Source organism: Sceloporus undulatus, chromosome 5, assembly GCF_019175285.1.
Source record: "Sceloporus undulatus isolate JIND9_A2432 ecotype Alabama chromosome 5, SceUnd_v1.1, whole genome shotgun sequence".
In the NCBI taxonomy this organism is placed as follows: domain Eukaryota; kingdom Metazoa; phylum Chordata; class Lepidosauria; order Squamata; family Phrynosomatidae; genus Sceloporus; species Sceloporus undulatus.
This window is the reverse complement of record NC_056526.1, coordinates 188,877,144-188,891,542: the sequence shown is the minus strand read 5'-3', so window position 1 is coordinate 188,891,542 and position 14,399 is coordinate 188,877,144. Positions and strand designations below refer to the sequence as shown.

Here is a 14,399-nt window from a genome sequence, read left to right as displayed (position 1 = left end):
TCTAAACTTAGAATGTATTCTTTATCATAATCTAAAATATTACAGAAGCTAACAGAATTGCAAACTAAGAGAACTCTGCTTAAATAAGCCAAATGATTCAGTTGACAAATGTATAGTATTATTGTACAGTATTACAAAACCTATGAAATAACATTAACTGCCTGCCTCTCAAAAATAAAGTGTTTGGTTTCTTCAGGTCATCTTCAGATCTTTGACATGTTTGTTGTTGAGAAGTGGCCAATAGTGCAGGCCTTTGCCCTGGAAGGAATCGGCGGAGACGGCTTCTTTACAATGAAATATGAGGTAAGAACATAAGGATTGTTTTTTGTGGGTTTTTTGGGCTATGTGGCCAAGTTCTAAAAGAGTTTATTCCTGACGTTTCGCCAGCATCTGTGGCTGGCATCTTCAGAGAAGATGCCATTATCTGAAGATGCCAGCCACAGATGCAGGCGAAACATGAGGAATAAACTCTTCTAGAACATGGCCACTTAGCGCCCCCCCCCCCAAAAAAAAAACACCCACAAAAAACTATGGATGCCGGCCATGAAAGCCTTCAACTTCACAACTTAAGGATTGTTTTGCTGAATAATGTTTGGCCTGACACTTTCTTTCCATTCAAAAAGCTGGCAAAAATAATATTCTTAGCTCCATAGTATCCCAGAACCACCCCCCCCCCCCCCGATTCTGGTCTGTTGCAACTCAGCTTTAGCTCTTTAAAAGCTTTTTTAAAAAATCAGTTTGGGGAAAAACAATGAACAAAATTAGATCTTGAAGATCATTTGCATAGTTACATCCCATTTCAATTGTGAACTTAACTGGGAAGGCCTCTGGTGGACCCAGAAAATGCAATATAGATGTAATTGATATTTTAAAGGATTGCCGGGTCCTCGGTAATACAGATGTGCCTCCATGTTCATGGCACTATTCTCCAGACATAATGCCATACTGTTAATGTTTCCAGCTGGAAAGGGTCATTGTGAATGGACATTGTCATACAGTACTGCTTCTTTCCAGATGGAAAGAAGAGCTAACAGTGTCTCTTTATGTACATTTTGCTAGTGTTGGGGGTTCTTAGTGTGTATTTTTATAGGCCAGACCATCCCTGATGCTCATTTTCAGCAAGAATACAGTCTTTACATGCCCCAATTTCCAGCAGTCTTATGAATCAGAAGTAAGAACTCCTGCATTCATGTTCCTTACAATTCATGCTCTTTCTTTTGCAGTTAATGGATGTCAGTGTGGATCTGTGGAAAACTTACAGCAAGATGGATCCTGTTTCCTTGGAAAGTTTGCTTTATGAGGTAATGGGGCTAACTTCTTTTTGCCTTTTTTGCGAGTCACTTTACAGAAAGCAAACCCACCACATAAGAGGAATCTTACAATCACATGTGCAATTATGGGAAGGAAGCCAGTATTTTGTGGCTGTTCATGATCTGGTTTTCAGTTTCTTTTCAAACGTATTTAAACTAAAACCATTTGTGGTGGATCACCATTTGGTGAAGTGCTTAGAATGATAGTTTACCAATTTTCAGCCATCAGGGAACCATGGGACAATTTAGGAGATCTGGAGTATGTTCCTGGCTGCAGACAGTTCATACAGAGTGATAGCCAATCCTATTATCTGTCATTGTTGATTTGTATGAAATGAGTGTTCAGCCTGAAGTATATTCAGTCCTTTCTGTTAACACATCTTGCAGGAGGAGCTTTTATAGATTTGCGCCTCCTTCCTCAGATGCACTTTTACATGTAAATAAGCAACTGAGGAAGCAAGCTCAAATCTACGGAAGCTCATGCTACCAACATCTTGCTTTCAGTTGGTCTCAAAAGTGCTACAAAATCCCCTTGAATACTGATTTTTCCAGACTAGCATGGCTATGCCTTTGAATTAGAACATGGAAGGAGATGTCACAAGCCAGTTTGGTGACGTAGCCGTCTGATACCTACATACGGTATTGCAATAACCCCTTTTGAGGCTAGCATGTTGGAATTAAGAGTTGGGATCAGACCTCTGGAACTTGCTGTTTTGCAATTTCTGTAGTGGTTCCTATGCATTTTACTACATTTGTGAATTCAGATTGCTATATAGATTCCTATATGAGATCTTATTTGTGTATTTTAATAGTATTGCGTGAAAAGACAGATAACAGCTGTTTTAAAGAAGGTTGAAAAATGGGCCAAGGCTGACACATAGTGGCCGTTGTTTGACTTGCCTAACGGTGACCCAACTTTTCTTTGGTTTTAAAAATTAAAATAGTCCTTGTTCCCATAGAAGAGCGTTTTTTCCACACCTTAGTTGCAGTCACCCATGATGACTCTCACATGAAATGTGGTTGTGCAAAAGTGACAGATAGAATATTGCTTAATGATGAGAGATTTAAATATACTCCTCATTCCTAATTATAACATTTTTTTTGCAATTTGACTATAGCTGAGTTCATTACATAATAATTATTATTATTTGTGGCGGTGGTGGTGGTAGCGCACCTATAGCATACAGTTCCCTAGTTGCAGCAGCTCCAGTGGCTATGGGTCTGTTTCTGGGCCAGTTCAGCGTGCTGGTTATGACCTATCAAGTCCTATATGGCTCAGGTCCAGTTAAGTGATGGACACATTTCCCCATATAAGCCTGCCTGTGTTTGAAGATCTTCAGGAGAAGTCCTTCTGTCTTTCCCACCACCCTCACAGATGTATCTAATGGGAACACAGAAGAGGACCTTCTCAGTGGTTGCACCCAGGCTCAGGAACTCCGCTTTAGAGAGATTAGACTTTCTTCCTATTCTTTTGTAGACAAGTAAAAGCCTCTTTCTTTCAACAGGCCTTTGAAACCCATCTGCTAAGGGAGAGAGGGCCTTTCAGAATATAGTGCACTGTTTATTTGATGTTTTCTTTTTTACGGTGATGCTTTTGAGTACTTTTAATTCTAGTGTTAGTGTAATTTTGTATTGAACGTTGGTATGAATTTTTTTTAGCTGCACCTGTTTTAACTTTTGTAAGAAACCTTGAGTACCAGACTAGGAAAAAGGTGGAATATAAATACTGGGTGAGTCAAAAAGAATGGTACAAAAGTAAAACTGTGCTTATTTGGTTTTGCACCATTCTTTTTGAAGCACGCTGTGCATATAGTAATGACATGTAATATTGATAACAACAAAAAATCCTGGTACAGGAGGATGACCTGTCTTGCTATCTAAGCACATATGTGAGTGAGTGAGAGAACTTGTATGTGAAAGATAGTAAGGGGAGAATTTAATTTAAACAACTCTTTGTGGCTCTTCTATGCTGGCGTGCACATCTATAAAGTTAAAAACAGGAGGCAGACAGCCCTCCGGCTATTTCCATCTGCTGTCTGGGAGCAAGGAGATTTGACCTGCTGACACCAGATGTGTATATGGCATCTTGTGCCAAAGAAGAAAGGCTGGCTCACAGGGAAAGTACCACCATGCAAGGGCCATTGAAATCACTCTTCAGTCCCTAAATTTCTAGCTCTGCAAAGAGTGAAACATTGATAATGGTAAGCACTTAGAATTCTTACATTTGCTGTGTTCACCCTCCCTTCGTACCATTGACTTCCCCTTTTCTTTAAACACCTAAACTGTATGTCTTAAGTACACAATTAAAGTTTTAAGGTATTGCAGTGCTAGAAATTTAGGGACTGAATAAAAATTTCATGAGAGGGTAAAAATCTTATTGGGAGAGCAAAGCCCTCTTTTTGTCCCTCTATGGCTACATGGCTGTTGTGACCCCAGAACATGGTATTTTCTTCCACAAAGTTTGCAAACTGGGTTGGTCTATAGTGCGTACTTTAAGGACCAATTTCCCTATTCATCTCTGCTTTTTGTTGACTGTCTGAAGCCTTATTTCTTGAATTCCTGCTGACTGGGGTTTGAAGGGTATCTATCAGAAGCAGGATTTTTTTAAAGCTGTGGTGCTGTTTCTGAGCATCTGAGGTCCCTGGTTAAGACCTGCTATTACAGGAAGCCCTTTGAGTCTAACTAAGCTCAGTGTGATGTACTAAACTGTAGCATGCTATAGTGGTTTGAGCATTGGACTATGACTCTGGAAACCAGGGTTTGATTTTCCCACCTGGCCATGGAAACCCATTGGGTGCCCCAGAAAACCCTTTGATAGGTTCACCTTAGGATTGTTATAAGTTGGAAACAACTTGAAGGCACACAACAAGAACAAAACAACAAACTTTGATCTTCCCCCTAAGCTGCTTTTTGATTCCCCACCCTCTTTCTCTGTTGGAATTAATGTTTGGTGCTACTTTTGAAATAGGTGTTTAAATTTAATTCATTGCTTAGCTGCTGTATGTTTGTGTTTTTAACTGTCTTGCTCTGAGCCATTTTCTCAGTTTTTAAAACAGCAAAGCAAACTTGTTTTTTTTTAAAAAAAAGCAAAATAATCCCATTTGCAAAGGCTTGTATAACTTCAGCCTTTCAAGTTGTTTCATATTTCTTTTGAGAGACTGAGTTGTATAACTTAACCCTTTCCATCTTGTAAAAGCAGGACTTTGCATTTGCAGTGCGGATTTTTCCTTGGCATTTTGAGTGACACTGATTGGGTCACATATCCACAGTAAGCCTCTTTGAAAGAGCATCAGGATTGATAGGAGACCTGTTTTATCTCTTGCAGGATTTGATGACTTTTGAACATCAGTGGACTAACTTCTTTGCCAATTTTGATGCAGAAATTCCTTTCATCCTGGAACTGTCAGAGTCTCAAGCTGGGGAGGTATGTGCCTTATTTTTAGATGAAAGGAGAACTTTGTTTTCCATTTCCCATTTCTCTCTACTCATATTATCAGTATTCAAAGAGTCTATTGCATATCTGGTTCCCTAAAGTGACCCAGTTTCAACTTTACCCCTTCCTTGATTTTAGAAGTTACTTCACAACCAGATGCAATGGCCATGAATATTCCCATGTAACAATTGCTCAATTGCAATTCACTTGAAGTGTCCCTTGCAAAAATGATTACAGGACATCTTGTTGGCCACAAAAGCATACAGTATAAGATCCAGGTCAAAAGCCAGGCTTAAGATTGTGGGAATTCAAATTGCTTTAAAGGACCGAGCAGTATGAGGCTGGGATAAGTTTTGTGAACTGCAGAGCCAGATTAGTCTGCCTCTAATGCTAACTTATGTGTAACTCTGGTTGTTCATCGTCAGTAATAAAAAACAACCAGGTGACCAAGCAGGAGAGCTTTAGAGATGACCCCTTTTTTACAGGCCAGTAATCTCACATCTGTAATGTAGACTGATAATGTATGCTTTGTCAAAGTGCTGATTATGCAGAATTACCATTACCTGTATTCATGTTGCAGCAGCATTTGCACAAAACGATACCCTTGAATAAGTTTAGCAGTATTACATATATTTCATGTCTCTTGAATTTATTGTTGACATTCTATAATCTCTTTTTAAATCTCTGGAGACCTTTTAAATGTTCTTTCCCCCCCCCCTCTAGCCATTCCGAAGTTACTTCAGTCATGGAATGATCTCAAGCCATATAACAGATAACAGGTATTTTTTACTTTTTAAAATTTGTGAGCATACACAGTATAGTATCTCATATAGAGTGAAGCATATAAAAATAATTCCGCAAGAGGCTTCACGCCTCTGATAAAACTAGTGTGTTATAACTCTGAGCAAATGTTCCTTTAAGTTTTTGACCACTTCATTTCTGAAACTAGCATAACCATTGGCTTGCTGATTCTAGAGTCTGATTTTTCTGAATGTAAGAACAGATGTGCTAGGTGAGACCAAAGGTCAACCTAGCCTTCTCTTTGTACAATGATCAACCAGGTGTTTATGAGAAGCTCACAACCTAGGCATAAAATGAAATAGTACCTTTCCGCATATGTTCTCTAGCAACAGGCAGAGAGGTGTATACTGCAGCTAATATGTAGGAACAAATCTTGCCAAGAAAACTCCATGACAGGTTTGCTTTAGGGTCACCATAAGTCACAAACAATTTGAAGGCATATTACAGCCTCAACAATGTTGTCTGCAGTTCTACTGGTGCACTAAGGTAGTGGTTGCACTTTTTCCAGTCATGCAGTGGTGGTGCGGAAAGGTAGAAGGCATTTGTCTAAGATAGACTTCCCAGAGCACCTTTAGCTTCAGACTATCTGAGTCAGTGGTAACTAATGTGTGTCTGTGTATGTGTTGTGTGTGATGTCAGCCCTAGCAGACAACCATTTGTCCTGTTCGGCACCCATGCGTCCAAGGAGAATCTGAACTCTGCCAACTTCAATTTCCCTTCTGAGGGGCATCTGCTTCGCAACACGGGCCTTGGTGGGAGCACTGCCAGGCACATGGTAAGCATAAGCTAGTGAGATTTTAGGAAGTAATAAGGCTGCATGGTACCGGTTCTCAGATCACAAAAAATTATGAAGCCCAGTCTTGAGTGATGAAGCCATGCTCAAATGCTTCTAGAACAGGAATAAGGAACGTCCAGAGACCACATAGCTTCCTCCATTCCCCATATCTCATAGGACTGACTGCATCCCGCACAACCTGACAGCCCAGTGTATAAAGGCCCTCTAAGGGGGGGGGGGGCAATTTTCTATGTTTTGGAGCCTCTGAAAACCAGAAGTGATTTGAAGTCACTGAGAGACAGGGGAGAATATTATGAGACTACCTCCCCAAACTTGCTAAAGGATGCAAGAGGCCTTTTAAAGTTAAAACATGCAGAAAGACTTCCAGGGATGTGGAATGCTTGGGGCTGCACTCAGGGATTGTCTTGTGGCCCCTGGGCTATGCCTTGCTGAGACCATATTTTAATTACTCTAGCCAGTATTTATTGTGCACATAAAAGGTCAGAAACTGATTTCCTGTTGAGGTGATACTAAGTATCTACTTCAACTTGGGCTTTAGGCAAAGACATTTGCACCCCCAAGCAGCAAAGTAGTTTCTCCTGAGGCACATGTCTCAGCTGACACACCAATTCATTGCCTTCCTTCGCAGCCACTTGGGGGCTTTATGGAGCCTATTCTGCATAGGACTGCAAATACTTTGTCACTCAGGGTGGCTAAAGCCACAACAGGAAGGGATGCCTTCCTTCATATCACTTAAACATTTACTATTACTGCTTCAAAACAGAAATAGGAAGACAAAGCATGCGATGGCAAATGGATAAAATAGTATCTCCTATTGGATCACATCAAGGTGGATCCATATTATCTCAGCATTTGTGTTCTAAAACCAGATGCTTCTGGGAAGTCCACAGGCGAGCTGTATCTTCTTGGTGGGTGGACAGTGGACATCTGATGGGCCTAGAGATGGGTAAGCAGAAATAAGAAGTCTTGAAGCCTGAGATTTTAGGGGGCAGGGGGGCAAATAGAGGAGCTTATTCTAATGGGAAATAGGACCAGAATGAGTGAAGGAGCCCTAATCACAGTGCTTTAAAATAACAACTGTGATTTGAACAGATGGCAGGTTAAAGTTATGAAGAGCTGACCATTTCTCCTAAAGTTAGACTTCTGATCTAGAGTCAGGGGTCAGAGCCAGAGTCAGGCATTTGTTAGGGTCAGCCCTCCCCTCAAGAGTGCTACCATTCTTTGCTCAGAGATCTCAGGCAGCTCAGGAGTGAACTATGACAATTTGCAACTTTGCTTTTTCTTGTTTAAGGTTAGGCCCTGATTGATACTGGTTTTGTGGATTTCACAAACAAGCTTTTTACAACCATGTTTTCTGAGACCCTTTTGGACTTTGTGCTGCTTATAATTTACTGTCACCCACCTGCATATTTTGTGTTTTACTGGCAATTAGGTAGTGCAGTGTGTCTCTCCAAAAGGGCCTCTGGCTTGCTCAAGGACATATTTCTTTGGAGCAACTCACACTCCTTACCTTGGTAAGTTCCACATCAATTGCTGTATGTTTGTTTTCTTTGAACTTCCAGACTGCTTCATTTCTATGGCTTGCTTGACACCCAGACATGTGGCAATATATAAAAACATGAACACATCCAAATCAAAATGGGCTAATGTATATGTAGAGATGCAAATTTTGCAATTGGCAAATAAAAACTTGTCTGCATGCTGCAAGCATAGTAAAACTTAACAACGCATCACAAACTCAGCATATTAAACATACATGGAAAATGCAGAATAACTGTACCAAATTAGAATTCAAAGATATAGCTGTATTAGTCTGTAGAATGAGTAGAAAGAGAGCTTGTAGCACCTTTGAGACTAGCTGAAAGAAAGAAGTTGGCAGCATGAGCTTTCTATCGATTAAACTCTACTGAGTTTCCTCCTTTGGAGGTCTTTAAACAGAGGCTGGATGGCCATTTGTTGGGGGTGCTTTGATTGTGAGTTCCTGCATGGCATGTGGTTGGACTGGATGCCCTAGAATTGGTCTCTTCCAACTCTATGATTCTATGATTCTACTTCCTCAGATGCATTTGAGGAAATAGACTTTAGTCTACAAAATCTCATGCTGCCAACTTCTTTCTTTCAGTTAGTCTCAAAGGTGCTATAAGATCTCTCTACATACTGTACCAAATTAAGACTAGTAAGTAAAAAAGAAACACCATGCAGCTGGCTGCACCGAGGGAACTAATAATATGTTCAACCCTTCACCTAAACCAAGGAAGCTAAATTTCATCTGTGGAAGGAGCTTTAACACAATCTACAATAGTAATGTATTCGATAAAAACTAGAAGCTTAGCACTCATCTGCATCCAAAGAAGGGACATCAGACAGCTGAAGAATAGCAGAGCCTTGTTTTTATTCAGATAAAGCTACCTCTCACCTGGGTTCTGGGCATTTCACTTCTGGTGCAGACTTCAATGAAGCATTACTGTCCCTTAAAAAAAAAAGACGGCCAAAGCATTAGGCATACCAGAGATAGAGATATCTCTTGTCCTGCGTTATGCCTTTCTTCCTGCCTGGTTTTCTCCTGTCCAAATCCTTTTCACTATGATGGTTAGCACTTACATGCAACACTGTGCATGCCCCATACACTGCAGTCTTTTGTTGCCATAGGTTGGGCCTGACACACAGCTGGAGGGAACTGATGCAAGATTCAAGGAATGGATGTGGGGAGGCCCTAGGTTCATGTCCATTTCTTCCCAACCCAGTGTGTTGGTTACTTGAGTGATGAATAGGATTTGGAATGAAAGAGAAAAGAGATACACTGTCTCACCAACAGAGTATTGACAGCAGAGTAATTATTGATGTGTGTAGGAAAATATATGATTTAAATGTAAGAGAATGCAGAAATAAAAAGTTCTTAATATTCAACAGGCAATGATAATGAGGTGGAAAAGAAAGCTGAACAAGTGTAAGTCGTTTTTTAATTTTCCTGTCTATATCTCATATGTTGTTGTTGTTAGCTGCCCTTGACACATGGCAATCCTGTGGATGAGGCATCTCTAAAAAAAAACCTATCCTCCGCTGCTCTGCTCAGGTCTTGCAAATTCATGCCCTTGACCTCCCTGATTGAGTCCATCCATCTGCCATGTGGCCTTGCTCTCCTTCTTCTGCCCTCTACCTTTCATAGCGTTATTGTCTTTTCTTGTGATCTGTGATGTGGCCAAAGCATGACAGCCTCAGTTTGTTTGAGATTTCAGGTTCGGTCATTCAAGGCCCCCTTTGTTTGTTTGTTTGTTTTTATGTCTATGGTATCCTAAGCATGCTTCTCCAGCACCACATCTCAAAAGAATGAGACTATCTCATATAGTTGGTTGCAAACTGTTCTTGGACCATCAAGTTAATACTGTTAAGTATAAGCAGATTTCTCTCAGTGTTTTCTAAAGCTTTGACACATTTTAAAATAATTTCAAAAGTGTTTGGAACCATAGCTAAAACATGGATGTTCCTGCTCCCTGTTGTTACTATTCAGCTACAAGATAGCTTTACAGTTAATAACTGGTTCAAATTCTACTCCTGCTTTAGTTGTCCTTTGAAATTAACTTTTCTGACCTGTCCTGAAAGAAATTCTGAATTGTATTAAGCTTAAAGTCTAGCTCTTTGCTAAAATAGCTGTTAATCAACATCATTAATGTTTTTTTAAAAATTGCTTTCTTTTCTAGTAAGCTTCTGTCTCAAATCTACGCTGCTGTTGTAGAAGCTGTCCTGGCTGGTATAGACTCCTATTCAAAAACCTCCAATACCAGTAAGGTACTAATACTCCTTTTTATTATAGGGATTCTGTTGTTTGCTGGCACCGATATAAAATCAGAATACCCAACCAACAAGTAAAACTAACCTCTACTTTAACGGAGGCTTGCAGTGTAGTAATCACTAAAAGAAACATTTCTGGAGCAAATTGGAGCCAAAATACTCTGGGTCCTTTTTCTTCAGTCTTTTGCCTTCGTTGTGCGCCTTCAAATTGTTTTAGACTTCTGGCAACCCTATCATGGATTTTTCTTGGCAAGATTCATTCAGATTCGCTTTCCTCTGAGGCTGAGAGAATGTGACTCGCTGAGCAGGGTTCAAACCCTGTCCCCCAGAGTCATAGTCATAGTTCACCATAACCCAACACTCAAACCATTAGTTAATACTGTTGTATGAGTAAATTGCTCTTTTTTATAAAGCTTTGACATTATTTTAAAATGTCTGATGGATTTGGACCATAGCTAAAATGTAGGTACTTATGCTTCCTAGTGCTAGTTACTATTTAATTCCCCCCCCCCCCCATTTTATGAGTTTGGCTCATTTGGGTATGGACTTAATGAATGTTTGAGAAATGCTAAGGCATCTTGCCATCCCTGGATGGGACAGAAGGAGACTGCAGAATGGCCATTACAGAATGATAAGAGAGGGGTACTGGAAATACTCTGTTTTAAATAACTATCTCTTCCTCAGTTATACTAGTTGAACAAAGAGGGGTGTTCTGTAGTAATACTTAAGCTTCCAGTGTCACCCCCCCTTCCAATCTTTGTTGTCCCACTGACTGTTCTATATGATACAGGGGCTGAGGCAGTTTTGTGTACACCCCAGACAGGCCTGCGATAGGTCTCCTCCACTTGTGTTGCCATCAGATGGTGTGACCAGGCTCAGCCTCTGCCTTCTCCATAATGGACTATATAAAAACTATGTTCATGTCAACTTCAGTTAATAGACTTGCTAACTTTTTTCGTTTGCCTTACTTTCAAATAAATGTAATGTATTGTTTTGTTTCATATGTAACAGTATTATTAGGATTCTCCAGGTGTAAGGTAGCTTGATGTTCTTTTCCATCTCCATTTCTCTTTGCAGGCAAGGGAAGTAGCAGAGCAAAAGTTCCTGAGTATGCTTGATGACTTTGAACTTACATACTTTAAAGTTCCATTGCGGTATGTTTTGTAGGATTTATGAGATATTTTCCATGATACATGCATAGTTATTCTTTACACATAGGATTGATTTATAAAGACATGGGTAGCCTCCAAGTTGACAAACTATACCTGTGAGAGGCCTTGCCTAATGATACTGTTGGCTTTCCCTGCTCTGAAAGTCATCAGATTCAAGTACGGTAACATGAAGAGTGGGGACTAGCTTTGGGATGTGTTTGCAGATTTTTGCTTGAACTTACATCAATATAACACAAGCTACCTTTTCTTTCTTCCATATTCTCCCTTCTTCACCTTGGCTCAGTCTGTATATTGCAAAAGCTCTGTGTATCTTGAGTGTGTTCTCAAACTGCTCAAGATACCAGATACTTCTCTGCTTGTGTAGTTGAGGTCAACTATCACCTCTTTCAGAAGCTCCCCATTGGCTAGGTACAGGCTGAGTAGCAGGCATGTCTCTTAATAGCAGCAAAGTCATTAGCTCAAAAAGGTCTCTGTGTATGCACTTGGGATCGCAACAACAGCATAATTCAGTACAGTGAATTGAAATAGGTTTTTATTTTGGTAAAAAGTTTTTTAACTTGTATTTTCCAGGATCTAACAGTAAACCTAACAAACAGTAATTAAATTACATCCAATTTGAGTTTCATAAGTCTTGTGTGCTAAAGGGCATCTTAAATGTCTTTAACATTGCTAGTGGAAGGGTACAGAAATTACATATTATTGGTTAGTTTAGAGCAAACTATACATTACGTGGAAGCAAGTTCCTGTTAAATGGAATAGGGACTGTGAGCTTTGAGGGGAAGAGAGCAGGGTGCTTTGCTCTTTCCCTGCCACAGTCTTTTTCATTTCAACTTGCCCCCTGCCCTCTGTTCCTTATCCAACATCAGACCAAGTGTGTGTTATAGGAGTAAAAGTATACCTGAAGTACTAGGAAGGAAGAAAAAAATGTTGGTTGGAGCTCAGAGCCGAAAACAGAAGTGAGGAATGGTAAAGCAGCAGTAGAGTAAGACATCCCACCCTGATTTTTCCACCCTAAATTGCATCCCCTTCTCTTCTTAGAAAGAAAATCTACAAAAGCCTGACAATGTAATGTGTAGTTTGCCCCTCAAACATGCTTCTGTAACACTGTCATTCTATGAGTACAATCCTTTCCCTTCTGCTTCCTTATAGCTCCAGAACAGATTTTCGGATTCAAGCTGTGAACAACCATGGAAGGTCAGTTCCTTCATCCTTCTCTTTCAGAGAACTGCAGGTTTTTTAAAAAATGAATGATAACTTCAAAGAAGTAGATTTTCTCTGTAGTCTGTTCTCCTTGGGCTTAAAAAAGTGACATAGTATGAATGAAATATTTGTGCCAGAATACCTGGAATTGCAAGATGGGTCATACCTCAAACTACTTAGTCCTGCAAGCTCTAGCAGAAGTACTCTAAAACAGATCAGAGTCACTGGAGCAATGTAAGGTTACAAGCAGATGATGATACAAAAGTGGTTGTTTTATATGTTTTATAACTATACTTGCTTGCTAGTTTCTCACTTTTTACAACCATGTTTTCTGAGACCCTTTTGGACTTTGTGCTGCTAATAGTAAGATTATATTCATTTGGAATCACCACATGACTTTTGCAAAGAGGTTGTCACATTGCTACATGAATAACCACATGTGAACAAAATATGTATGTCTGTGTATACATGTCATCTAATTTAGCTTTCTGCCATTCTCCTACCTTCTTTTTTCCACCTTTTGCTGTGAACTGTTTGTGATTTAACAAACAAGTTAGTGTGGTTTTACATTTCATTTGAATCAGTAAACTATGGTTACCAACTTAAGAGGAAGGGAGAATATTAAACCTCAGTTTGAAGTTGGTTTAATATCTTGACATATTCTAGAGCTGGTATCATATTTCCTTGTTAAAAATGAAACAGAAGTTTGAGTCCAAATGGAAGAACCAGTAAGCTCCATTTCTGAATACAAGGCTTTGGCATATTTAAGCATAACAAGACAAGGCAAAACCATCCAAACTGGGCCAGAGTATATCATTCCAGATCTGCCTTTTCAATCCCAAAGGACCACAGATGCCACTTAGAAATAATCTTTGACAGTTTAAAAATTAAAATTTAGAGTGGTTTTTAATAATTGGAGAGACATAAGAGCTAAACATTATAAGGAAAAGATGTCAACATAACAAAATACGTATGTCTGTTTTTATGTGGCAGTGATTAAGCCTTTCACGAACAGAAGGCAAGCAGTGATTGATCCAGACAGACTCTTTGGAGAGGGCATTTCTTTGTTTTCATGTTTGTGGAGCCAATTCAAGTGTCTCTAAGGGATGCTTTCCTGGCAAAAGAGCTGCAAACATTCATCTCCTGTTGCTTCTCAGCAGTAATGTCTGCAGTTGCAGTGGCACGTTTATATAGCTTCTGCAGTTACAAGATAACTCCCCAGAAGCACAACATACAAACAAGTAGTCAGCTTCACATCAAAAGAATCTGTAAACCCATTTTTGTGAATGGGTTTTTAATTTGGGATTAAATGTTGCAGCCTTGAGATGTTGTTGGCCCACCGTGTAGCCAGTGGTGAAAGATCATGGGGATTGCTGTGTAGGACATATAGAGGGTGACATTTGTCGCCACTTTACCTATTCCTCTGCCTTTTTTCTGGTCAGCTTTCTTCTATTTTTATCTTGTTTGACTCCAGGTGCTTGATGTGTGGTGGTTGTGTGGTGTGGTCTATCAAACTGTAAAGAAAGACATTTAAAAACATGTGTTTCCTTTCCCCTCCAGAATTGTCCCCCTGGATAACGAGGATAGTCTCTATTTAGTGAAAACTGTGAGTAAGAGTTTAAATTTGTTATGGAGTCATACACTTTCCCTCAGCAAACATGTGTTTTCAGTTTCTCACCCAAATGTCTTGGAAGCCTATTGCCATGTTCTAAAATGCCCAGGAGGTTCTAAAAATACGAAGGGGACAGGCCCTTTGAAAAGCCCTCCTGGGAGTTTGAGGCAGATGTAGCTGGAAATTGGCAGGTTGCCGATTTCGAAATGTAATCTCCGCAAGACTTCAACATTACCAAAAGCACATTTAAAAAAACTCCAGGCAAAATAGGTTCTCGGCTATGCTG

The 14,399-nt window shown here is 39.9% G+C and overlaps 1 protein-coding gene across 6 annotated transcripts in view; it reads left to right on the top strand.

The window, feature by feature from the left end:
* Positions 1 to 14,399, top strand: part of DNAAF9 (dynein axonemal assembly factor 9) — an 88,109-nt gene that overhangs the window by 36,054 nt on the left and 37,656 nt on the right. For all 6 annotated transcript variants that reach the window (XM_042466743.1, XM_042466741.1, XM_042466745.1 and 3 more), the window contains 11 exons: positions 197 to 303; positions 1,224 to 1,301; positions 4,636 to 4,734; positions 5,467 to 5,522; positions 6,184 to 6,319; positions 7,773 to 7,854; positions 9,251 to 9,287; positions 10,039 to 10,126; positions 11,207 to 11,283; positions 12,451 to 12,495; positions 14,062 to 14,107. In XM_042466743.1, the coding sequence (XP_042322677.1) occupies positions 197 to 303; positions 1,224 to 1,301; positions 4,636 to 4,734; positions 5,467 to 5,522; positions 6,184 to 6,319; positions 7,773 to 7,854; positions 9,251 to 9,287; positions 10,039 to 10,126; positions 11,207 to 11,283; positions 12,451 to 12,495; positions 14,062 to 14,107 (851 nt within the window). The remainder of the gene's footprint in view (positions 1 to 196; positions 304 to 1,223; positions 1,302 to 4,635; positions 4,735 to 5,466; positions 5,523 to 6,183; positions 6,320 to 7,772; positions 7,855 to 9,250; positions 9,288 to 10,038; positions 10,127 to 11,206; positions 11,284 to 12,450; positions 12,496 to 14,061; positions 14,108 to 14,399) is intronic.